The sequence below is a fragment of the Dama dama genome, chromosome 1 (genome assembly GCF_033118175.1).
Source record: "Dama dama isolate Ldn47 chromosome 1, ASM3311817v1, whole genome shotgun sequence".
Lineage (NCBI taxonomy): Eukaryota > Metazoa > Chordata > Mammalia > Artiodactyla > Cervidae > Dama > Dama dama.
In genome coordinates, this window is record NC_083681.1 from 29,565,653 (window position 1) to 29,590,013 (window position 24,361).

At 48.7% G+C, this 24,361-nt stretch overlaps 1 protein-coding gene across 10 annotated transcripts in view; it reads left to right on the forward strand.

Annotated features, from left to right (window-relative positions):
* TMPRSS4 (transmembrane serine protease 4) overlaps positions 1–23,269 on the forward strand; it is a 40,536-nt gene extending 17,267 nt beyond the window's left edge. For 3 of the 10 annotated variants that reach the window (XM_061145117.1, XM_061145118.1, XM_061145116.1), the window contains exons 2-13: positions 1,163–1,196; positions 3,734–3,847; positions 6,571–6,723; positions 8,216–8,345; positions 11,404–11,505; positions 12,799–12,839; positions 16,976–17,135; positions 18,402–18,568; positions 19,698–19,796; positions 19,983–20,125; positions 21,630–21,779; positions 22,720–23,269. In XM_061145117.1, the coding sequence (XP_061001100.1) occupies positions 1,163–1,196; positions 3,734–3,847; positions 6,571–6,723; positions 8,216–8,345; positions 11,404–11,505; positions 12,799–12,839; positions 16,976–17,135; positions 18,402–18,568; positions 19,698–19,796; positions 19,983–20,125; positions 21,630–21,779; positions 22,720–22,731 (1,305 nt within the window). In that variant the 3' untranslated portion in view covers positions 22,732–23,269. Of the gene's footprint in view, positions 1–1,162; positions 1,207–3,732; positions 3,848–4,555; positions 4,645–4,688; positions 6,077–6,570; positions 6,724–8,215; positions 8,346–11,403; positions 11,506–12,798; positions 12,840–16,975; positions 17,136–18,401; positions 18,569–19,697; positions 19,797–19,982; positions 20,126–21,629; positions 21,780–22,719 lie in introns of those variants that run through there. The other 7 variants (XM_061145122.1, XM_061145129.1, XM_061145119.1 and 4 more) reach the window with 7 other exon arrangements.
* Positions 23,270–24,361: the final 1,092 nt, after the last annotated feature.

Below are 24,361 nucleotides of genomic sequence, written 5' to 3' on the forward strand. Positions count from 1 at the left end.
AATGTAACCAATGCTTAGATCAAGATCCAGTTTTCCAACGTTCCAAAAGGCTCCATTGTGCTCCTTCCAATAACCCTCATTATAATCACTATTATGATTTCTATCACCATGGATTACCTTTACCCTATAATCATATATATGAAATAATACTCTTTTGTGTCTATAGTTTCTTTTTTTATCATTATTATGTCTTTGAGATTACTCCATGTGTCATTGCATTTTGCACTAGTTTATTCTTGTCTATTGCTGAATTATATTCCATTATATGAATATACCACAATTTACATATCTATTCCACCAGAGATTGATTTTGGGGTATAGTATAAAGACATATACAGGTATTTTGCTGAACAGATGTACTCATTTCTCTTGGCCCTAATTCTTGGTCATAGAATCATAGAAGAGTCATTTGTTTAGCTTTAGTAAACTCAACTAAACCTTTTCCCAAGATATTTGTACCAACTTACACTCACAGCAGCAGTGTGTGAGATTTCCAACTGCTCCACATTCTCATCAACATTTGTTATTGTCAGGCTTTTTAATTTTAGCCACTCTGGTGTCTGTGTAGACATGGATCGTTATGGTTTGAGTTTACATTGGCCTGGAATTCCCCGGTGGTCCAGTGGTTAGGACTCTACACTTTCAGTGCCAAGGGCCTAGGTTCAACTCCCGGTCAGAGAACTAAGATCCCACAAGCCGTGTGGCATGGTAAAAATAATAATAATAATTTACATTAGGCTGATAAGTGATGATATCAAGCATCTTTTGGCACTTAATTGGCCATGGAAGTATCTCCTTTTGTGAAGTGTTTGTTCAAGTTTCTATAGAATCATATCATCCATAAAAGTAGGCAAATGATTGACAAAAACAGAGAAGAAAGCAAAATCATCTCAGAAACTCAGTAAAACACACAACAGCCCAGCAGCCAGTTGCTTCTATAACTGATAACTAGTTGCTACAAATAGCAAACCTGCTGTACCAGGTCATTTGAATACATAACTGATTTTTATATTTTGAACCAATTATTCCTGTATCATGGAGCTCTCCAACTTAGACTTAACTGGGAAAAGAGAATGTAGGTAAAAGCCCTTCCCTCAGCTCATAGCCCCAGACTAAGAGGCTCCCTCGCTTAACTCACTGACTGTTTTTCCTTCAATTACAGGACCCTGAGGTCAATCAACCCCTGAACAGCCTCGGTAAGCTCAGGTCTGGCCTTCCTTTGTCTACCTCAGCCTCAGTCAGTTACCAAGTAGACACTAAACCCCTCTCGCAGGACCCTCACCCCACCTCCAAGTGCTAAATGCTACGGGAGACACCCATCCATCATTCTACAAACATTTATTGAGCAAGTGCCATCTCCAGGATTCATTCTATTAATATAAGTAGGAGGCACAGTCTCTGGGGAAATAGGACCAACAAACCTAAAACCCCATAGCACTGATTCTCTAATTCACTCATTCAGTTCCTCATTCTCTCATTCCTTCAACAATACTGTGAGAGCCTGCATGGGCCAGGCCCTGGACTGGACACTGAGCTACAGAGTAAATACAACAGCTAATGCCCCTGCCCTCATGCAGTTTACAGTCTGACCATGCTGCCGAGGAACAACCTGAACAAAAGTGTTTTCACTAGTAAAATAGAAAATGGGAGGGACTTCCCTGGCGGTCCAGTGGTTAAATCTCCACACTTCCACTGCAGGGGATGCCGGTTTGATCCCTGGTCTGGGAACTAAGATCCCACATGCCATGCAGTGCAGCCAAAAAAAATTTTAATTAAATTGTAAAAAGTAAAATAAAAGCAAAAAATAGCATATAAAATGAAAATAGCAGTATTTGCCTGACTTACAGCAGAAAAAAGGAGTTAATAGATAAAGTCTTCCCAAATATGGAGGGATTTTTTTTTCCTCTTGTTCCATTTCCTTAAATTATTGATACCTATGCCTGATAGCCTGGATCAGCAAAAAAAGTGAGCAGAGAACAAATATTAATATGACAGGTTCATAAGGAAATGACCAAACCCACTCACTTTGACAGCTTATTATTTCAGGGTCATGGGTTAATAAAGATCACAAACAATACAATCTTCAGCATGTAAAATGATGCCTAATTTCTACTTTGCAATTTAACATATCAATATTCCATGGTATCCCCAAAGAACACCAGACATACAAGTGCCCCATCATCTGAGTAAGCCTGGAAACTGCCAAACCAGGAAACAATTAAGGGAGCCCGGGAGGGAGAAATCAGTGCCAAGTGAAGATTCCGAGGTTAAGAATGATAACAGGTTGTGCAAGGACCAGGGAGTGAACCTGCTCATGTGGAATGGGATCTGGCGAGGACTAGCAATGGGAATTCATCTGAATGACTGGGAGAGGGAGGCCAAATTATACTGGATTTGAAAGCCCAGAGAAGAGTGTGGTCCAGTCATGGAAGTTGTGGGGAGCCTTTGTGAGTTCTGGAGAGGGACATGATAGGATGAAAGCAAAGTACTGGGAAGCTCTGCCTAGCAGCAGATGGCCAGACAGGCTGAAGGAAGGAACTCAGGCAGGCAGGGAGGCTGTTCATAGGTCAGTGGGTTGGTTAACTTTATAAACAGTAAATTTTATAGACAATAAACCAGGAAAACCCTTCCCTTCATGATGATGTTCTCCATGAGAACATCAGCAAGGCAGAGACACTGGGCTGTGGACAAGGGAACTCATCAAAGAATTCCCAATAAGTCATTCACTTCTGGGAAAACCAGCCAACCTTGTATCCCCACAGGTAAGTGCTCAATGAAGAAATTGCACATGAATGAAGAAACAAAGTGTCTCCATGTCCACGGCCACAGGAAAGAGGACAGTTTTGAACACTCACTGCTGGAACTTGATAAGCACCCCCCACCAACATTATTAATAACCTACTCTGTTGCCAGGTGGCATTAGTGGTAAAGAATCCGCCTGCCAATGCAGGAGACATTAAGAGACACGGGTTCAATCCCTGGGTCAAGAAGATCCCCTGGAGGAGGGCTTGGCAACCTACTCCAGTATTCTTGCCTGAGCAATCCCATGGACAGAGGAGCCTGGCGGGCTACAGTCCGTAGGGTCACAAAGACTTGGACACGACTGAGCCCGTAAGCACACTGGACCGGACCAGCACGTGCTGTGCTGGCAGCCCCTGCACACCTGGGGCTTAGAGTCTCAGGAAAGAGGATGCGTGCGCACGTGCTCAGTCGTGTCCGGCTCTTGATAACCCTGTGGACTGCAGCCCGCCAGGCTCCTCTGTCCATGGGATTCTCCAGGCAAGAATACTGGAGTGGGTGGCCATGCCCTCCTCCAGGGAATCTTCCCAACTCAGGGATGGAACCCCGTCTCTTAACGTCTCCTGCATTGACAGGCAGGCTCTTTACCACTGGAACCACTTGGGAAGCCCAGGAAAGAGGTCACATGACAGGAAAGGGAAAGGGGATGGGCCTCTCCTGGGGCAGACGCAGGTCAGACTGGACAAGATAAAACATCCTAGGACAAGCTGTCATGACAAAGGGAAGGTGGGAGGAGCCCTGGGAAAGACAAGCCCAGGTAAGTGAAAGGAGGTGGGGGTCCACGCAGTGAGGAAGCTGAGCCTAGTCTGCAAGAATAACCCCAGCGCCAAATAAAACTGTCCCCAAAGTTTTCCCAGAGCCAGAGGGTGGGGAGGCTGTAGGCCTTGACAGGGGCAGCCTCTGAAGGTTGACTGCTCTTTCCCTCCCTCTACAGATGTCACCCCCCTGCGCAAATCCCGCACCCCGCTGGAGACCTTCAAAAAAATGAGGATCCCGATCATCGCAGCAGTGCTGAGCCTGGCAACCATCATCGTGGTGGCCATCCTCAGTAAGTCCCAGCCCCCACCCGGCCTCCAACCTCACCCCAGCAAGGGGTAGCTCCCACCCAACCTCACCCCAGCAAGGGGTAGCTCCCACCCACCCCTCCCCTGCCCTCACCTCCCAGCGCTGTCTGCCCTTCCCCCGACCCCACCCCAGCAGAGTCAAGGGGAGGTGATGTGCATATAGGTTGGAATCCACCCCTGCTTTGAAAGAAGCCTTCCTCTCTGAGTGGAGGGGAGATGAACTCCGCCCCCATCTATCCCAGATGGATTCTGTCCCAGATGATTCCTTCTGCCGGGAAAGTACACTTTGCACCAGTTACAAACCCACTCAGGCAATTTGCGCAGCAGCTGTGCCCCCAGCCTCCTCCTTCCCGGGTCTGCAGACTGAGAGCTGGGTGAATTCTGGCAGCTCTGGGGCTGGAGGAGCAGAGCACGTCTGCTTGTGGGGAGGGGGAGAAGGAAGGGGCATTAGGGAAGATGCCCAGGAGGGCAGCGCCTTGCCCCGCCTTGAGCTCTGGCTTCACCGTGGCTGGAGCCTAAGACCCAGTGTGATCCAGGCAGGCCACTCTGGGGCAAAAGATGAGTGAATCAAGCAAGCCCTGTTTCCCAGAGCCTGTCCCTCTCAGCCTCCCCCACACCCCATCCTATGACTGAGCCCTCACCTCCACCCCCCACCATAGCCAAGCAGGCTACTGACCACAGATTTCACCCAGGAAGTAGGGCCAAGAGGACCTGACTAGGACTCAAGACACCTGGGATGGGGATCCCAGTGCTGCTCCTTCTTGGTGCTGTGTGACCTTGAGTAAGTCTGCCAACCTCTCTTAACCTCAGTTGCCTCGCATGTAAAATATCCCATCTTCATCATAGCGATATCAGAGAACCAATGAGGTAGTGTGTGTAAAGTACTTGGATTAAAAACTAGGCTGTGCAAAAGTGGAGGTCATCACGCAGTGTGTAGGGCTGAGGCCAAGGCCATGTGTTTGCTCACCAGGCCAGGAGGGCTTTCCAGGAGCCTAGAGCAGCCTCCACCTCATCAGAGGACACTCAGAGCTCATCTGGTCCAACCCCTCAGTCTCCACTTGGGCACTGAGAGAGAAGAGGGGTGTGGCAGTTGAGGGGCCGGGACAGACAATCAGGCCCCCAACTGAGTAGGTCCATTTCCACCTCGTGGCGGTGGAAATGCAGATCCAAAACATAAACATCACCCATCCTGAGTGTCTCACTGGGACATGAGATGCAGATAAACCTAAACCCTTTTGACCTTGGCTGGCCCAAGAGTGGTGGTGGGCATCAGCAGATTTGTTGTCCTCAGTCTATTTGGCTCAAACTAACAGTAAGATGAGCTTACCTTCTCTGACCAGGTGCCCCGACATAGTGGAGAGAGCAGACAGAGCCAGATTCAGGGTGAGCCAGGGCAGGTACTAATACATGATTTAGAGTCGGGCTTTCCTTGTCCCAGAAGGTCCTGAGTGACTTCCAGCCCGGGGCCCCCAGGGTCTGCAACCAGAAGCAATAACCTGAACTTCCCTCCTGGGTTGGGCTCCATCAACATTTGGTTTCTGGGGGCTCAACTGGGGACACTGTATCCTGGCTTCCCCCAGGAGGCAGGACTGACCCTTTCTCACCCTGGCTCCTGACCATGAACCAAACCCTGAAAGCCGAGGAAATATCTGACCTGCTCCTTCTCCCTTATTCTCAAAGCAGGAGCATCAGGACCAAGAAGTCACATTTTAAGCTCCTGTAGGGAAGGCTGGAAGAAGTAGCAAAGAGCTTTGGAGCTAGACAGACTAATTGAAATCCTGGCTCCACCACCTAAGTGCATATGGCTTGGGAAATAAACCCTAACTCTCTAAACTTCCATCTCATTGTTTGTAACGTGAGTTAATGATAGCACCTACCTTCTAAAGTTATTGTCAGGACTCTGGGTGACAATGCCTGGAAAGCTGTTAGCAGCGATAAGCAGGCCCATCATGACACTTGTTTCCATCACTCTGAGGGCCACTCAAGGGTAATGCTAGGCTCTCCAGGGGAGCTTCAGGCCAAAGGCAAGTTCAGTTAGACAGGAGGAGCTGGGAGAGTTTGGAAAAGTATGGAAATATCTGTGACTTGAGGACTTAAAAACACTAGACTCCTTCCCATCATCCAAGACAAAGAAGGAACAATGGACTCTGAAGGCAGGAGGCAGAAGACAAAACAAGCAAAATGTCAACCTCGTAATGGTCTTTCAACCCCAGGTAAAAACACCTTGTCCTAGAACTGCGCTTGATAGCGATGAGACACTTTCACAACCACCAGCCCACCAAGCGTTCATTCTCCACAACCCTGTGAAGCCCAGAAAGGGCAAGGGATTGGTCTAAAGTCACCCAGGAGATGGCAGAGCCAGGGCTCAGGTCTTAGACTCCAGGCCTAGTGCTGTCTCCTGCATCCCCAGAGGCCCTGTGCCAACACTTGGGGTTGAGAAGTGAGTGGGGGCTATTTCTGAGTTGCTCCTCACATGTGATCTGATAGACTCCTCAGCCCTCTTTAGGGATGGGACAGGTGTTATTCTCTCCCTTTTACTGATGAGAAGACTGAGGACACCAGCAATTAGGTGGCAGAAGTGGGCCTGGAACCCACATCTGCCTGTCTCCAGGCCCAGCAGGTTTTCAGGGAAACACAGCCTCTCCTGCCCCTGGGCTGCCTGCCTGACCATCAGCCCTCTCTGCCCTTCCCTGCCCTTGCCTTCCAGTCAAGGTGATTCTGGACAATTACTTCTTCCTCTGTGGGCAGCCCCTCCTCTTCATCCCGAGGGAGCAGGTGTGTGACGGCCACCAGGACTGTGCCTCGGGGGAGGATGAGCAGTACTGCGTCAAGAAACTCCCCAACGGACCTCCAGTGGCAGGTGAGTCCAGGGGCCAAGGGGCCAGGGGAGTGGGCAGAGCAGGAAGTCGGCTCAGGTCCTCTTGGTCCACTGCATAGCACCTGCCACCTGACTAGTCAGCTTCCTTCCCTATTGTAAAAGTCTTAAAAACAGGATCATATCTTATCTACTGGATCCCCGATACTCAACATGTAGCAAACACTCAGTAAATTTTGATGAACAAATGTGGACCAGAGGGGACAGGAAGGTGTAACTGAGACTGCCCCATTCCTGCTGCACCTGGATGCTGAATTGAATGGCCCTGGGGAGTTCCCTCTTTTCTCTGACACCTATTATTTCAAGGGGACTACAAAGAGACCATACAGCCACTAGCCAGCTATTGATTCTTCTATTTATTTTGCATATGTGCTTAGTTGCTCAATCATGTCTGACTCTTTGCAACCCCGTGGACTGTGGTTCGCCAGGCTCCTCTGTCCATGGGATTCTCCAGGCAAGAATACTGGAGTGGGTTGCCATTTCCTTCTCCAAAGGATCTTCCCGACCCAGGGATCGAACCCAGGCCTCTTGAATTACAGACAGTTTATTTACCGTCTAAGCCACCAGGGGTGGCTATTCATTATAGAAGTGTTTATTGTAACATGTTATGGAACAAGACTGAGCTAGGTCCTTCAAAGGATGGTTTGAACATAAAAACCCATGTTCTTCCTTGGATTGGGTTAATCCATCTTGATCCACTTAGTACTTGGGCTCTGCAAAGAAAAGACAGCCCAGGACACGGGTGATGGGGGCTTTTGTAGGGCAAGACTGAGTGACATCCTGTGTATTTGCTCCTTTTTTTTTAATCAGAAATCAAATGTCTGTGAGCCTTGCCACCCTACTGCCAATAGCAATTCTCACTCGCCTACCCCTCTTTGACCTTACATGGAAAAAACAGCAAGGTTCCTCTTTGAGAAATTTTCCCAGACTAGAGAACTTGTGTGAACCACGGGTAGGAAGGCCTTGTAATACAACCATCAAATACATATATGCAAATACATCTAAAAAGTGAAAGTCACTCAGTTGTGTTCGACTCTTTGGAACCCCATGGACTATACAGGAAATTCTCCAGGCCAGAATACTGGAGTGGGTAGCCTTTCCCTTCTCCAGGGGATCTTCCCAACCCAGGGATTGAACCCAGGTCTCCCACATTGCAGGCAGATTCTTTACCAGCTGAGCCACAGGGGAAGCCCAAAAGTGAAAGGGGAGCTATTAATAATTATGTCAGGGCAAAAATCAAAATGGGAGATTATTCCCAGGACATCTGGTCACCCTAGCTCCTGTCAGAGCAAGGCTCAATCAGGCAAAGTCAAAAGGAAGAACTCCCCTTGAGGTGGAAAGGGTTGGTGTTCTGTGAGGCTCCCCGGTTCCCGGTAGGGTTTGGACCCCCGGTTTGGGCTGGTCACATGATGCATTCTGTGGGAGATGAGCCAGATGAGCCCCTGCTCTGAGCTGACCAGGGTTCCTTCCCTCCCAGTCCGCCTCTCCAGGGACCGATCCACCCTGCAGGTGCTGGACCCCGCCACGAAGAACTGGGCCTCTGCTTGTTTTGACAACTTCACAGAAGCTTTGGCCAAGACCGCCTGTCGGCAGATGGGCTATGACAGGTACCCAGCCCAAGGTCCAGTAGCTGTCACCTCACCCCATGACCTCTCTCCCTCTCTTTCTTCCTTCCTCTTTTCCCCTTTCCATCTTTCCTTCCTCCTTCCTCTCTCTTTCCTAAAAATTGTAGGTATTGGAGTCAGACAACTGCTTTTGAAACACTCCCTTACAAGCAGCATGAAGTTAAATCTTGTAAGCTTCAGTTTGTTCAAGAGTCAGTGGAGAGGTGTGTGTGTCGGGGGGGTCTTCCCTGGTGGTCCAGTGGCTAAGACTCTGCGCTCCCAATTCAGAGGCCCAGGTTTGATCTCTGGTGGGTGAACTAGGTCCTGCATGCCATAATGAAGACTGAAGGTCCTGCGTGCCACAGCTAAGACCTGGCTGTTGTTGTTGTTTAGTCGCTCAGTCATGTCCGACCCTTTTGTGACCCCCATGGATAGCCCACCAGGCTCCTTTGTCCATGGGATTTCCTAGGCAAGAATACTGGAGTGGGTTGCCATTTCCTCCTCCAGGGGATATTCCCAACTCAAGGATAGAACCCATGTCTCCTGCATTGGCAGGCAGATTCTTTTACCACTGAGCCACCTGGGAAGCCTACAGTCAAATTAATTAATTAATTTAAAAAAAGGATTAATGGGAGAAGCAATGCCAACCTCATAGGATGGTTATGAGGTGCCAGAGAGAGAATATCTGCCCCACTCCTCCCCCACCCTCACCCGCATCCCCACCCCCCACACAGTTCAGGCTCCTTTATAATCCCCTCCTTTCCTTTACTTCTCAACCCTCACTTCTTGATTTGGCAAGATGCCGTCCCTGCCCCAGAATACAAAAAATCCTATTTATTTATTCAAAGTCCTATTGGTTAAAATTTAGTTTAAATGAACCTGATTTCACTGGGTTTTCATCAGCAATCTCAGCTCTCTCAGCAAATTTCAAAAGCAGTTTTAAATCTTCAGTGGGTGAAAAAGCATACAGTTATAAGAAGGGTAATTAGCACTACATATTTATATTCATTTGATCTTGGCAAAAACCACAAAGTAGTTATTATTCTATCTGTTCTATGGTAGGTTCAAAGAAGGTGAATAAGTTGATCAGATAGTAGCTGGGAGCAAGAGGGCTGGAAGGTGTGCCCAAGACCCCCTAATTCCTGGGTATCTGAAGCATATCTGTTTCTAGGTTGGGTAATTCTCTGTTCCGTGGAGGTTTCATCTATAAAGGGAGGGGAGGGGAGACAGTTGATCACTCAGAGCCTAACTAGAGAGATAGAAAAGGACCCCAGCATTCAGCTGCACAGGGAATAATCTCTTCCTGGCAGGCCCCAAATTTTAGGATTCTAAGAAACTGGACCCAGAGACTAGGTGGAAACGATACATCCTAGGCAGACATCGTCCATCAGTCAATCACAGAACCCTCTTCCATCAAACCCTAGAGCAGTCTCAAGCTCATTTTTCAATAGGTACTCTAGACAGCCATCACTGATCCATCAGAACTATTTGCGCCTTCTGCTCTCTGGTTGTCTGGTTACTCCTGCTCTCTGCCCTCCACGATGTGCAGCTTCCAGTACCCTCCGGAGAGGACACCCTGCACCCTTCATTTGCAAGGAGGGCTAGGAAGGCAAGCCCTGCCCCTGCATCACCCCTCCCCCAGCAGCAAGCCCCGCCTGGCCTCCTGGCTGCAGCCCCTCCCCCTTCCGACCGCAGCCCAGCCAACTGCAGTGTCAGCGGTACTAGCTTAGCAGGCTGCAGCTTGATTATGAAACCAGGGTGTCTCCAGGGGTTCTTAAGGTAAAAGGCTCCTAGATTCTCTGTCCTTCTAAGCTCTTTAAGGCAACAAGCCATCTCGCTCTTGGGCCCTGCAAGATCAAAGCTGATCAGAATTATTCATCATGATGTAACTGGTGAACAGAGGCTAGTTCTCCTGGAAATGTCCACTTCCACCATGATCCCTCTTTCTGTATCTCAGATTTCCCTGGCTAGGAGGGCCTTCTTGTCCCAGGACCACAAAACTCTAGATGGCTCAAGATGGGAAGGACTCTGGAGATCATCTGGTCCACCCATCATTTGTAGAGGGGAAAACTGAGGCTTAGAGAGACCCAGAGAGAAAATGTGACCTGCCAAGGGTCACACATCAAGCTAGTGTCAGAGCTAGAACAAGAACCTCAGGCTTGAGGGCTCTCAGCACAAAACCCAGCACTGCTAGACTCCAGCCTTTCAGGTGCCATGGCTGGGTCATCCAGGCAGTGCCAGATTCCTAGGTAGGCATGTGAGAATGTGCCAGTCAGCCAGTGTTTTAGGTTGACCCAAACCTGCATACAGAGCTGATGCTAGCACGACTGGTATAAAGGATGGGGAAGAATAGGAGAGATGGAAAAGAGGTACATTCAGTACAGCAACAATCAAAAAGATGAGATTAATCAGGGAAGACTTCCTGGAGGAGGGAAGACTCACACTCAAGGTTTGAAAGAAGACAAACATGGATTTGTGGAGAGAAAGAGGGATAGCAGTCCAAATGAGAGAGATGTTTGTCTGAGTGCATGTGAAGCCTGATCTTGGCCTGTCCTACCTCCAAAGGGACCATAAATGTACCCCACTACCAAGTTCAGACCAGATGCCTTGTTTGGAAAACCAAAATGTCCACATCTAGTTCCTTCTAAGGTAGGGATGGGCGCTAACTTGTTTCCTTTGCCTCCCTGTTCCCCTCACTTTGAACCAGGAGAAACAGCTGGGACATTTGGAATCAGGACAGAGCTGGGAGTTACAAAGGGGCATCCATAACATTTCTTCAGAGCTCTGGGCTCAGAACCAGTCTTCCCTGCCCAAGAAAGCAAGTCCACGTCAGCACTGTGCTCAGGGCTGAATCCTGGATGTCAAGAAACATCCCTTGTCATCTAGCAAAGCAGGCACTACCCTCCCTGACCAAGACCACCTCCACTCCCCTGCCACACCCCACCCAGCATCCTCTGCTGACCCCTCTCCTGGGAGTGGGGGCTGCTCCCACCACCTTGGTCTGAGATCCTGCTCCAGCTCACGTCTCTCACTCTCTCCCTTTCCCTCCCAAAATGAGCAGCAAACCCACCTTCAAGGCTGTGGACGTTGGCCCAGCCCAAGATCTGGACATTGTCAAAATCACAGAGAACCTGCAGGAGCTTCAGGTGCAACACTCAAGTGGGTAAGTGAGAGGACGCCTCTGGCCCACAAAGCTCACCCATGCTCGCTGCCGTCAGGGCTGCAGCCAGCCCGCCCTGAATGGATGCAGCAAGGGGAACATAAGCCAGACAACAAGAAGAACTCCTGGCCAGGCAGACTGTCCAATATCAAAAGCTAGAGCATCACATTTCTGAGCGGTTTTCTGTGTTGACTCTTTGGCTTAATACAAGGGGCAGCTGGACAAAGTGTGCTGTCTACACACTGGCGGCCTTTCATCAGTCAAATAAGAAAACCAAATTGGTTTCCTATGGCCTTATGCTGCTTTGAGCCCCAGAGGCAAGATTCCAAAGGCCACTTTGTCCTTCCTGCCACTCACCCAGGCCAGAGTAGGCCCTCCCCTGCATTTCTAACTCTCCAGAGGAGCAGCTGTATGGCCACTGTCAACGTCCTGTTCTCATGCCCACCACCGTGCCAGAGCCCGGCATCTACAGGAACACTGTCACCCCACGGAGAGAATGATGTCTCCTTAGCATGCAGGGAGGTGGCTGAGAGCTGCTTTTTCATCAAAGAGTAAATCTTGAAAAGGAGAGGACTAGGAGCAGAATGATTGTTTGCCTGGAGTTTCACTAAAATCCCATTCCTCTTCTGTTTGAGCCCGCAGTGCCACAGATGCTGGTCCAAGCTCTGCTCTCTTCCATCTCAGGCTGCCAAGAGCCCCAGGGTGGGCTATGACTCAGGCAGAGCCCAACATATAGCAGATGCTTATCAGCAGGGGTGTGAAATCCAACTGCATCCAACTGCACTGAGTTGGGTGGAAGTATGGTGTCTATATGGGGCTTCCCTGGTGGCTCAGCTGGTAAAGAATCCGCCTGCAATGCAGGAGACCCTGGTTAGATTCCTGGGTTGGGAAAATCCCCTGGAGAAGGGATAGGCTACCCACTCTAGTATCCTTGGGCTTCTCTGGTGGCTCAGACGGTATAGAATCCACCTGCAATGCAGGAGACTTGTGTTCAATCCCTGAGTTGGGAAGATCCCCTAGAGGAGGGCAAGGCAACCCACCCCAGTGTTCTTGCCTGGAGAATCCCATGGACAGAGGAGACTGGAGGGCTATAGACCATGGGGTCACAAAGAGTCAGACATGATTGAATAACGAAGGGCAGCACAGCGCAGTGTCTATACAGTCCCCACCAGGCAAGGCTTCATATTTCCCCGGTGCTGGGAGGGGACTGGAATCAACAGTGCCAGGAGACCCGAGTCCCTGCCTCCCAGCCGAGAGATAAGCAAAAACCACAGGATGCCTATGTCTCCTTTCCAGCCCCTGTCTCTCAAGCTCCCTGGTTTCCCTGCAGTGCCTTGGTGAGTATACTCCATCTCTGAGGGTTTGGGTCCTGGGCCAGCAATAAGCAGGAAAGAAGACCTTCATCCTCATTCTTAAATCACTCAGACTCCAAGTGTCACTCTATTCTGTCCAGACATTACTACTTGGACCTTGGGTTTACAGGTGAACACTCCTTCAAGTAGTTGATGTTAAGAACTCCCTCCCACTGTCCACCCATATCTCCACAATTGTTGTGGGCAGAGATCCAAGAGAGAGCAGGAAAACCAGAAAGGGCAGGACCGAGCCTCTACCTGCTCCCACCCCTGGCCAGGGCCCACATAATCTCATCTGCTCATTCCGTTTAGCAAAGAGTCATGAAACAGTTAAGATGCGGCATCACTGTTGGATGCTAGCTGAAAGTAGAAGATACCAGACAAGCAAGAAAATTGGCCTCTATCCTTAGGAGCTAATGGCTGAGCAAAGAAAGAGGTGTAAGGCCACATGCAGGAGTCCCAATCCCTCACTGAGCAGCAGTCCCGATTAACATGCTCCAGAGAGAGCTGCATGGGGCTGGGGGAGTAAGCGGGGTGAGGGGGGGTCATCAGGAGACCTGGGCGGCACCCGTCCCACTGGCTTCCAGTGTGACCTTGGGTAATTCACTTGATCTCTCTGAAGTTCATCTTTAGTCCAACTGCCCAACAGGATCCTGGGAGACTACCTAGTTCTGAGAGGAGATCAGAAGGAAAAACAAGTGCTGAGGTCCCACTCATCCCACCAGCCTCATGGGAGAACCAAGTTAAGCCTGGAAGATGGCCAGAAACTGGATCACCTGAGAGGAGGAAGGTCATCCTCGCTGCCTTTGCAGTTTAGCAGTGTGTATGCATGGAACAGTGGACTGGTTCCAAATTGGGAAAGGAGTAAGTCAAGGCTGTATATCGTCACCCTGCTTATTTAACTTACATGCAGAGTACATCATGAGAAACGCTGGGCTGGATGAACCACAAGCTGGAATCAAGATTGCCAGGAGAAATATCAATAACCGCAGACATGCAAATGATACTACCCTTATGGCAGAAAGCAAAGAGGAACTGAAGAGCCTCTTGATGAAAGTGAAAGAGGAGAGTGAAAAAGCTGGCTTAAAACTCAACTTTCAAAAAACCAAAATCATGGCATTCGGTCCTATCACTTCATGGCAAATAGATGGGGAAACAATGGAAACTGTGACAGACCTTATTTTGTTGGGTTCCAAAATCACTGCAGATGGTGACTGCAGCCATGCAATTGGAAGATGCTTGCTCCTTAGAAGAAAAGCTATGACAAATCTAGACAGCATATTAAAAAGCAGAGACATTACATTTTGGGGGGGGGGGGGCTCTTCAATCTGATTATTTTTCTTTTTTTTAAATAATTAATTAATTAATTTTACTTTACAACATTGTATTGGTTTTGCCATACATTGACTTGAATCCGCCATGGGTGTACATGTGTTCCCCATCCTGAACCCCCCCCCAACCCTCTGGGTCATCCCAGTGCACCAACCCCAAGCATCCTGTATCATGCATCGAACCTGGACTGGTGATTCGTTTCACATATGAAATGATAATTTACATGTTTCAATGCCATTCTCCCATATCATCCCGCCCTCGACTTCTCCCACAGATCCAAAAGACTGTTCCATACATCTGTGTCTCTTTTTCTGTCTTGCATATAGGGTTATCATTACCATCTTTCTAAATTCCATATATATGCATTAGTATACTATATTGATGTTTTTCTTTCTGACTTACTTCACTCTGTATAATAGGCTCCAGTTTCATCCACCTCATTAGAACTGATTCAAATGTATTCTTTTCAATGGCCAAGTAATATTCCATTGTGTATATGTACCACAGTTTTCTTATCCATTTGTCTGCTGATGGACATCTAGGTTGCTTCCATGTCTTGGCTATTGTAAACAGTGCTGAGATGAACACTGGGGTACACGTGTCTTTTTCAGTTCTGGTTTCCTTGGTGTGTATGCCCAGCAGCGGGATTGCTGGGTCATATGGCAGTTCTATTTCCAGTTTTTTAAGGAATCGCCACACTGTTCTCCATAGTGGCTGTACTAGTTTGCATTCCCACCAACAGTCTAAGAGGGTTCCCTTTTCTCCACACCTTCTCCAGCATTTATTGCTTGTAGACTTTTGGACAGCAGCCATTCTGACTGGCATGTAATGGTACCTCATTGTGGTTTTGATTTGCATTTCTCTGATAATGAGTGATGTTGAGCATCTTTTCATGTGTTTGTTAGCCGTCTGTATGTCTTCTTTGGAGAAATGTCTGTTTAGTTCTTTGGCCCACTTTTTGATTAGGTCTTTTATTTTTCTGGAATTGAGCTGCAGGAGTTGCTTGTATATTTTTGAGATTAATTCTTTGTCCGTAAAAGCAGAGACATTACTTTGCCAACAAAGGTCTGTCTAGTCAAAGCTATGGTTTTTCCAGTAGTCATGTACGGATGTGAGAGTTGGACTATAAAGAAAGCTGAATGCCAAAGAATTGATGTTTTTGAACTGTGGTATTGGAGAAGACTCTTGAGAGTCTTGAGGGCTGCAAGGAGATCCAACAAGTCTATCCTAAAGGAAATCAGTCCTGAATATTCGTTGGAAGGACTGATGCTGAAGCTGGAACACCAATACTCTGGCCACCTGATGCAAAGAACTGACTCACTGGAAAAGACCCTGATGCTGGGAAAGACTAAAGACAGGAGGAGAAGGGGACGACAGAGGATGAGATGGTGGGATGGCATCACCGACTCAATGGACATGAGTCTGAGTAAGCTCCAGGAGTTGGTGATGGACAGGGAAGCCTGGCGTGCTGCAGTCCACGGGGTCATGGAGAGTCGGGTATGACTGAGCAACTGAACTGACTGATGCATCCCTGTTGGATGTTAAGACTTTTACCCATTATCTTGTGATCCCAAGATGCTGATGGGGTCTGAGCACCTGATGTGGTGAGCTAAGCAGCCCTGGAGTCAAAAAGAGGCTTAAGCCACAGATCCTCCCTAGAGGAGGCTTCAGTCTCGTTGAGAAGAGAAGACTGAACTACGACAACAAGGAAAGCTGGCCAACACCCAGGCAGGCTGTGAAAATGCCAGGACAGGAAAATCCCCAAGGATCAGGCAACCTGGAGAAAATGCTCAGGCTAAACATCTCAGAATGAACTGTAGGCTCTAGGAGGGCAGGGACCAGGTCTGTCTCTCTGTCTTGGCCAGTGCTCTCTTCCCAGAGGAATGAACAGTGATTTAGATAAACATGAGAGGAGACGGCATCTCAGGGACAGGGACTTCCTGGAGCAAAAACAGAAAGACTTTTCAGGGAGCTACCAGCAGATCGATTTGGCTAGACAGCGATTTTATATCAGGAGGCTGCCAGGAGCGGGAGTTTAAACTCTTCCCCTACAGACAGAGAGGGATGCTAAGGAGCTTTGAGTGGGGGAGTGAGGGATGTGTAGAAAGCAGTGTTTGGAATTAGAAAGTGTTTCACAAGCCCCTTCCAGGCACAAACCCAGAGAGGGTGGTGGCCTTTCCCCCTTAGAACCATCACTGTGGCAGTGACTGCCAGAAGGATTGGAGAGGCTGGGAACAGGGCAGAGAGGTGGAACCCGAGAGTTTTTACAAGAGTTCGCAAGTCAGACGTGAGAGCCAGGAGAGTGGGATGTGAAAGAGGGACCGGGAGACTCTCTGAGCGGGGGGAAGGGACTTGGAGAAAGGTGAGTTCAGGGTGGGGAGATCCATTTCTGGAACTTTCTTCCCACTCTCCAATCCCAAAGCAGCCTGTGGGCGTCTGTCTGTTCACTGTTACTCAGTGGGAGCAGCTGGGGACACTCCCCTGGGCAGGACTTTCATAATTCTGCGTCCATGTTTAGTTTCAAGGTCATGAATTCCAGCAGAATGGACACACCTATATTCACAGTATAAACTCCATCTGAAGCTTAAAAAAGGAGACGGAGATTGGGGGAAAGTCTGGGACACTCAGCATCTCCTGGTGACTAATTCAAAATTGGCCTGGTCCTCTACCCGTCACCCCTGTTCCTAGTCCAAGGACCCTGCTCAGGATAGGCTCAGGGCTCTAAGGGGGACAACCCCAGTCCCCAAGAGCCTGACTCTTTCTTTCTTCCTCCTTCCCTCTGAGTCCAGCCTGCGGACAGAGCGTGAAGGCCCCTCGGGTGGTGGGTGGGAAGGAGGCCTCTGTGGATTCTTGGCCTTGGCAGGTCAGCATCCAGTACAACAAACAACACATCTGTGGAGGGAGCATCCTAGACCCACACTGGATCCTCACAGCTGCCCATTGCTTCTGGTAAGGCGCATGTGGGGAGCCCCTGGGGTCAGAGACGTGGAGGAACCTGAGCGCCTGGGTCCCCTGTCTCCAATTTTTTGTCTGATGCCCTCCACTCCCTCCATTCGCCCTAAAGACCATGTACCAGGATGTGGCTACCCAATGAGACACTGGCCGTAACATCCTTTGTTAGGCTTTGGGGGTCTTAGCCGAGGGTGCCGGTCACCAGGCCTGACTTCTTCCCTTTCGGGGGGAAACCATCAAATACCCAGTGTCCTCACTCTCCCCTACATCACTCACTGCACAAAAGCACTTCCCATCTGCCTCTGAGGACTCCAAGGGAGTCTTGAGAACTCTCTCCCTTTCTGCCAGTCTTTCAAGAAGTGGTTCCAAATCCCGGGTCCATGCCACTCTTTCATTATATCCAGAAGTTGAGAAAAAAAGTTTTCTGTTACCAGCCAGCAGAGAGAGGCCTGCCATATGTCTGGAGAAGGACCATTCCAGGTCCTCTTCACCTTCATTCATTCATCTTTTCATTTATTCAGCATCTATGAGTACCTACTAGTTACCTTCATGCTGTAGATGCCATCACTGCCTCAGAGGAGCACACAATGTAAGCCAGTGATTTTTAACCTTTTTGGAGAATCTGATAAAAGCTATAAACCTTTCCCCTGCACACTCAGCTGTGTCTGGTATCAAGAAGAAGACAAATACAGTAAGTCCCCTACATAGGAACGTGTTCCATTCCAAGAATACATTTGTAAGTCCAGTTTGTTCATTAACTTCAACAAAGTTAGCCTGAGGTACCCAACTTTTACAAATAATGCCAGACACATTGACTAACTTACGTGATTGGACATGCAAACACACATTCCCATCTTTGAAAGTCTGCAACTTGAAGGTTCATATGTAGGAGACTTACTGTATACAATGGAACTGACCACAATGCAAGTACCACATGAGTAACACAGCCAGTAAAATGCACTAGAGGACAGAGTATCAGGACCCAGAGCTCAAGCACCGGGCATAGCCCATTCCCCAGCCCTCCAGTTAGAAGTTTCTTCCGGCAGGTTTCACCAGGGAAAAGAATCAAATCCCCCTTTAGAATCTGACCTGCAGTAGGTGATTCCTCAGATGGTCCCTTCTCCAGCACCCCTGCCCTCACCATCATTACCCTCCAAGGCAGGGACATGCAGCATCCCACTCCCCAGGGCCCTGGAGACCCAGCCTTTGGCAAAGCCTCTTCATGCTTGGCTCAGACCTGAACTACACTGTCTCTGCCCCCAGGAAGCATCTCGATGTGCCCAACTGGAAGGTGAGGGCTGGCTCAGACAGACTGGGCAGCTTCCCATCCCTGCCTGTGGCCAAGATCTTCATCCTTGAGCCTAACGCCACGCACCCCAGAGAGCACGACATTGCCCTCGTGAAGCTGCAGCTCCCGCTCACATACTCTGGTGAGAGCCGGCGCCTGGGGACAGAACTCCCATTCTGCCACTAGCTCTTTCCCTAAGTGGCCTTGGGCACATCACTACTCCTCTCAAGACCTCAGTTGGCCCATTGTTTCCGGCAAGCATATCAGCCTATCATCACGAAAGCCATGAGGCCTCCTTGAGCTCTCAGCTGACACCCTACCCCTGCCAGATTCTTCTGAGGTCTGTTTTCTCTACATAGAGCACCCCAGTGAGAATCACAGATTCATCCAATCTTGGAGTTGCAAGGGACCTAAAAGATCTCCTGGCCCATCCTCCACCCCAACCAATGCAGAAGCCTGTAACAATCTCCCTGCCAAAGGGTCATGGGGCCCATTTGCTCTCCTCCAGGGGCAGCGACTCATTACTGTTAAGGCAGCCCGTAGCATCTTTGACCAGCTCTGTTCGATGACTCAAGCTTACACTGGGTAGTATTTAGATCAGCATCTCCAATGGTTGGTTCCATAGAACACGGGTCCCTTGGGTACAAGAGGGTTCCTTTCTCAAATAAGTTTGGAAAACATTTTTATACCATAGCTCTCTTCCTGGAACACATTAGTATATTAATGACACGAGAGGTTTGTTTGTTTGTTTTTTAACAATTTGTTTTGTTGTGTTTAACTCACATTTTCTTTATTTAAAATTATTTATTTATTTTTGGCTGTGCTGCGTCTTCATTGCTGCATGGGCTTTTCTCCAGTTGCGGCGAGCAGGGGCTCCTCTTCCTTGCGGCGCTCGGGCTTCTCACTACTGTGGCTTCTCCTGTTGCAGAGCAAGGGCTCTAGGCACACGGGCTTCAGTAGTTGCAGCACATGGGCTCGGTAGTTGTGTCTCATGGACTTAGTTGCTCCGTGGCATGTGGAATCTTCCCGGACCAGGGACCAAACTCATGTCTCCTGCATTGGCAGGTGGACTCTCATTCACTACACCACCAGGGAAATCCAACACATTTTCTAAACTTACTTGACCACAGAATCTTTTTTCATTCCATGCCACTTCTATTAACATCCCATGGAACATGTGCTATGGAAACCCTGGTGTTAACCCTTACAGAGGGTTTAGCCGCCAGGCTCTCCTGAACTTCGGGTCCCCTCTTCCTCTCTGCTCCTGGCAGGCACGATCAGGCCCATCTGCCTGCCCTTCTCTGATGAGGAGCTCACTCCAGGCACCCCACTCTGGGTCATCGGATGGGGCTTTACAGAAGAGAACGGAGGTAAGTGCCAGGCTCAGGATCACAGGACTAAGTGAGCAGCTCCCAAAAGTGATGGAAAGTAGGACCATCCTTTAGAGAAACCCATCCTGGAGGTCCAAGCACCAAGGTACCAGGAGACCCAGAGAACTGTCCTGGGCTGGGGTTTGAAGGCAAGAATGGGAATGCGAGTGTGTTTTCAACCCCCAGGGAAGATGTCTGACATACTGCAGCAGGGATCCGTCCAGGTCATCAACAGCACGCGGTGCAATGCAGAGGATGCGTACCAGGGGGAGGTCACCGAGACGATGATGTGTGCAGGCCTCCCGGAGGGCGGCGTGGACACCTGCCAGGTGCGGCCTCCAAGGATCATGAGGGAATTACAGAGATGAGGAAGTCTGCTCTGAAGAGATGAAAAAGTTCAGAGGATGAATGCCCCACCTGAAGCCTTGCATATTATGGGCACTCAGTGTGTGATGAAGGGAGGAAGGGAGAGAGGGAGAAAGATATGAGGATGGATGGATGCAAGGATAGACAGATAGATTGAAGCAGAGAGATTTCAAATGTATATTTTACATACAAAGATGATGTTTCCCTCCCCACCTGCTCTTACTTCCCAGAAACCCAGAGACTTTAAAAGTTTACTCATTTAAAAGCATATGAGCCCCTAGCAGGCAGGAACCCCAGGTCTGTTTTCTCTACAACTGTCCTCAAGCTGCTGAACTACACTAGAGAAAACCCATCTCATGCTGGATGAGCCCCAGTGCACTGACCCCTCTCCCCATCCTACTGGCCAGTCCGTGAATATATTCTCACATCCCCACCCAGAGGATCTTCTGAACTATTTTCGTTAAAACCCCAAACCCTTGTCCCACCCCCATTCTCAGTCATTAAATTCCTTCACTCAAGAGGCACTCTTAGTCATCTCTTGATGACTTGATGTCAGATAGATGCTGAACTTTGAGGACAGTGTCTTCCCTCAGGAGTTCACAGTAATGGGGGCTGGGGTGAATAACTCCACAGGCAGTTCAGCTATAGAGTTACTGGGTTCTGAGGGATGAAGCCCCAGAGGCTACAAGAGCTGGTAAGAAGGACACCCAAATAAGTGTACTTTTCACTATCTGACAATTTTTATACAAGAAAATGTCATTTTGTAGTTTGCTTGTTCTCTCTCTCTCTCTCTCCATCTGATTCCAAGCTCCCTTAGGGCAAGGATCTTTTCTCTTTTCATTAATTGATCCCAGCTGTCTAGAACAGTGACTGGCATGAAATAAACCCTCCTGTAATGGTTCAATAAATCTGGGAGCTACTAGGTTAGATGGGCTTCCCAGGTGGCTCAGTTGGTAAAGAATCCGCCTGAAATGCAGGAAGTACGGGTTCTATCCCTGGATCAGGAAGATGCTCTGGAGAAGGAAATGGCCACCCACTCCAGTATTCTTGCTTGGAGAATCCCACGGACAGAGAAGCCTGGCGGGCTGCAGTCCATACGGTGACATAGATCCGGACATGACTGAAGTGACTTAGCACGCACTAGGTTAGGCAAAGATAACCTGGCTTCCTTACTGCAGGACCCCTTAGAGCCCTCACTGTTCTAGTGTGAGTTGTAGATCTCCAAGAAAGGGCTAACAGCACACCCACAACTTGCTTGACCGCAGACAGAATCCTTTCGCCCCAAAAGGGAAGGGCATTCCAGGCTGCAGGAACAGCATGAGCAGGGGCAGTGAAGGTGGAACAGCAGAGGGCGCTGGAGAGCAGGGACCAGATGGGCCAATGCAGCGAGGGGAGGATGGGGAAGCCCACTTCTCCACCCCAGCCCAGCCCGCCCTCCCCAGCAGCCTCTGCTCTGGCCTCTCACAGGGTGACAGTGGGGGCCCTCTGATGTATCACTCTGACCGGTGGCAAGTGGTGGGCATCGTGAGCTGGGGCCATGGCTGTGGGGGGCCTACTACCCCAGGAGTATATACCAAGGTCACAGCCTATCTCAACTGGATCTACAATGTCCGGAAGGTAAGCGTGTTTGTCCTCCCTATTGAACCCTCCTTTCCTCTCCTCTGTGGGTTCCAAACCACCCTTAGTGACTTAACGGCTCTGAGATACCCCTTTAAATCCCCAATAGTCTTCATTCCCAGCAAGTGACAACCTGGAATTCCACCATTAAGGGCTGAAATTCCTTAGATCAGAGACTCCCATTAAATGCAAATACCTTACAGTATGGAACACACCCAGCTTTACCACTCTCTCTTTTTCTGATCAAATGCAGCTATCAGACACTTTCCAGAGACCAGATTCTGATAAGAAGGAGGATGGAAATATTACTCAGTCATAAAAAGGAATGAATTTGAGTCAGTTGTAGTGAGGTGGATGAACCTAGAGCCTTTTATACAGAATGAAGTCAATCAGAAAGAGAAAAACAAATATCAGATATTAATGCATATATATGGAATCTAGAAAAAAAATAGTACTGATGAACCTATTTACAGAGAAGAAATGGAGACGTAGACATAGAGAACAGACTTGTGGACACATTTGGAGAAGGAGAGGGTAGGACAAATTGAGAAAGTAGCATTGACATATATATACTATCATGTGTAAAATAGATAACTGGCAGGAAGCTGCTATATAACACAGGGAGCTCAGTCTGGTGCTGTGTGATGACCTAGGGGGTGGAAAGGGTGAGGGAAGGGAGGCTTTAGAGGGAGGGGATATATATAATTACGACTGATTGGCATTAATGTACAGCAGAGACCACCAAGATGCTATAAAGCAATTATCTTCCAATTTAAAAAAAAAAAAAAAAAAGGAGGATGGAAAGGCTTATGAGACTTCCTGACCTCTAGAGAGTAGAGAGAGGAGCAAAGAGCTTCAGAAAAGGAAGGTTAATTTTGCATGCCACCATTTTGTCCAATTTCAAATTACCTAGTTTATTTGTTGGTCTCTTTTATTCTAGTCTGATCCATGATGCTCCTGCCCCCTGCAGTGCTGGAAACTGTTTCCCCCTGCCTTACCCACATGGGAATCCCCCAGAAGTCAGACACAGACCAAGAGCCCTCCTTGGGCACACCTCTCTGCCCACACTCTCAGCATTTCTAGGTGCAGCAAAGGACCTGCAATCCTGTAAGCCATCCCGCAGCTCACAGGCACCCAGGAAGTCATCAGCTCCAGTTCAGCTGCCCATGATGCTCTCAGCATCCCAAGGAGGGAGAGATACAAGCCAGCCTCCAAGGCTGAGGTCTCAGAAGGCATTGCTAAGCCAAGAACTTTCTACTCTATTGAATGGAAACAGATGCTCTTCTAAGAGCCCAGATCACCAAGGGCTGGAGTGGAGGGAGGAAAGGGGCTGAGCCAGCCCTCTGCCTCCCCACCCATCCCCAAGCCCACCTGAACAAAAAACCGTTTATAATGGAAAATGTGCTGTCCAGCTCTTGGCTCAAGTACCATTTCTTATTGTTGTTTTTATTGTGACCACTGTTTATTAAACTGGTGTGTGAAGTCTTTGACATAGGCTGACGGGGCTGCTTGAAAAGGGTTGAGCTAAAGACTACCAAACTATGATCTTTGTTCCTTGGCCTGGGTAGGAAAAGATCTATGGGAAATGATTGATTCTCAAAGTAGAAGAAAAGGAGACATGGGTACCAGAGCTGATGGGTGGGGGCACCCCACCCAGGGGGCAACAGTGAACAGCCGACCAGGGAAGCCAGGGGTCATTAAGTGTGCTTTCCACACAGGGGACTTGTCCCACTGCCTTCCTCCGCTTCCTCTCTGCCCTGATAGCAGCCACAAGCAGAGAGAGAGGATTTGGGCTTTCAAGGCTGACTTTGAATCACGGCTCCCCAAGAGGCTGGGAAAAGGTATTGCAACTCTAGGTCCTAACATCTACCTGAAGAACTCTAGGTGTGATTTTTAACCATTCTTTTTTTTTTTTTTTTAGCCACGTGTCATGTGAGATCTTAGTTCCCCACCAGGATCAAACCCACACCCCTGCACAGAAGTGCAGAGTCTTAACCACTGGACCACCAGGGAAGTCCCTATCATTCAGTTTTAAACAATCATTTATCACCTGCTTCCCTGGTGGCACTAGTGGTAAAGAACCCTCCTGCCAATGCAGGAAATGCAGGTTCGATCCCTGGGTCTGGAAGATCCCCTGGAGTAGGAAATGGTACCCCACTCCAGTATTTTTGCCTGGAAAATCCCATGGGCAGAGGAGCCTGGTGGGCTACAGTTTATGGGGCCACAAAGAGTCAGACACGACTGAGCAATTGAGCACAATCCTGCACAGGAATGAGATGGTCTCCAAGCTGGAATCTGAGGACATTAACATGAATAAGTTCCTGCACTCAAAATGGTCAGAGAAGTAAGCCCCATGAACTTTTCTGGCAGCTGTAGGGAGTCCCAGGTGTTTTGAGGACCCTCTTGCTGTAGTGTCAAATCCTTGATAAAATATACTTGTTAATGTCTTCTTAGGGTCTTAGTAAATAATAGAAATCCTCAAAGGCAAAAAAATAAATAAATAAATAAAGCAAAGCCGTCAGAATCATGAACTGAAACTACGGGGGAGATCTGGGAACAATAGCTTACTAAAGTCTTGGGCT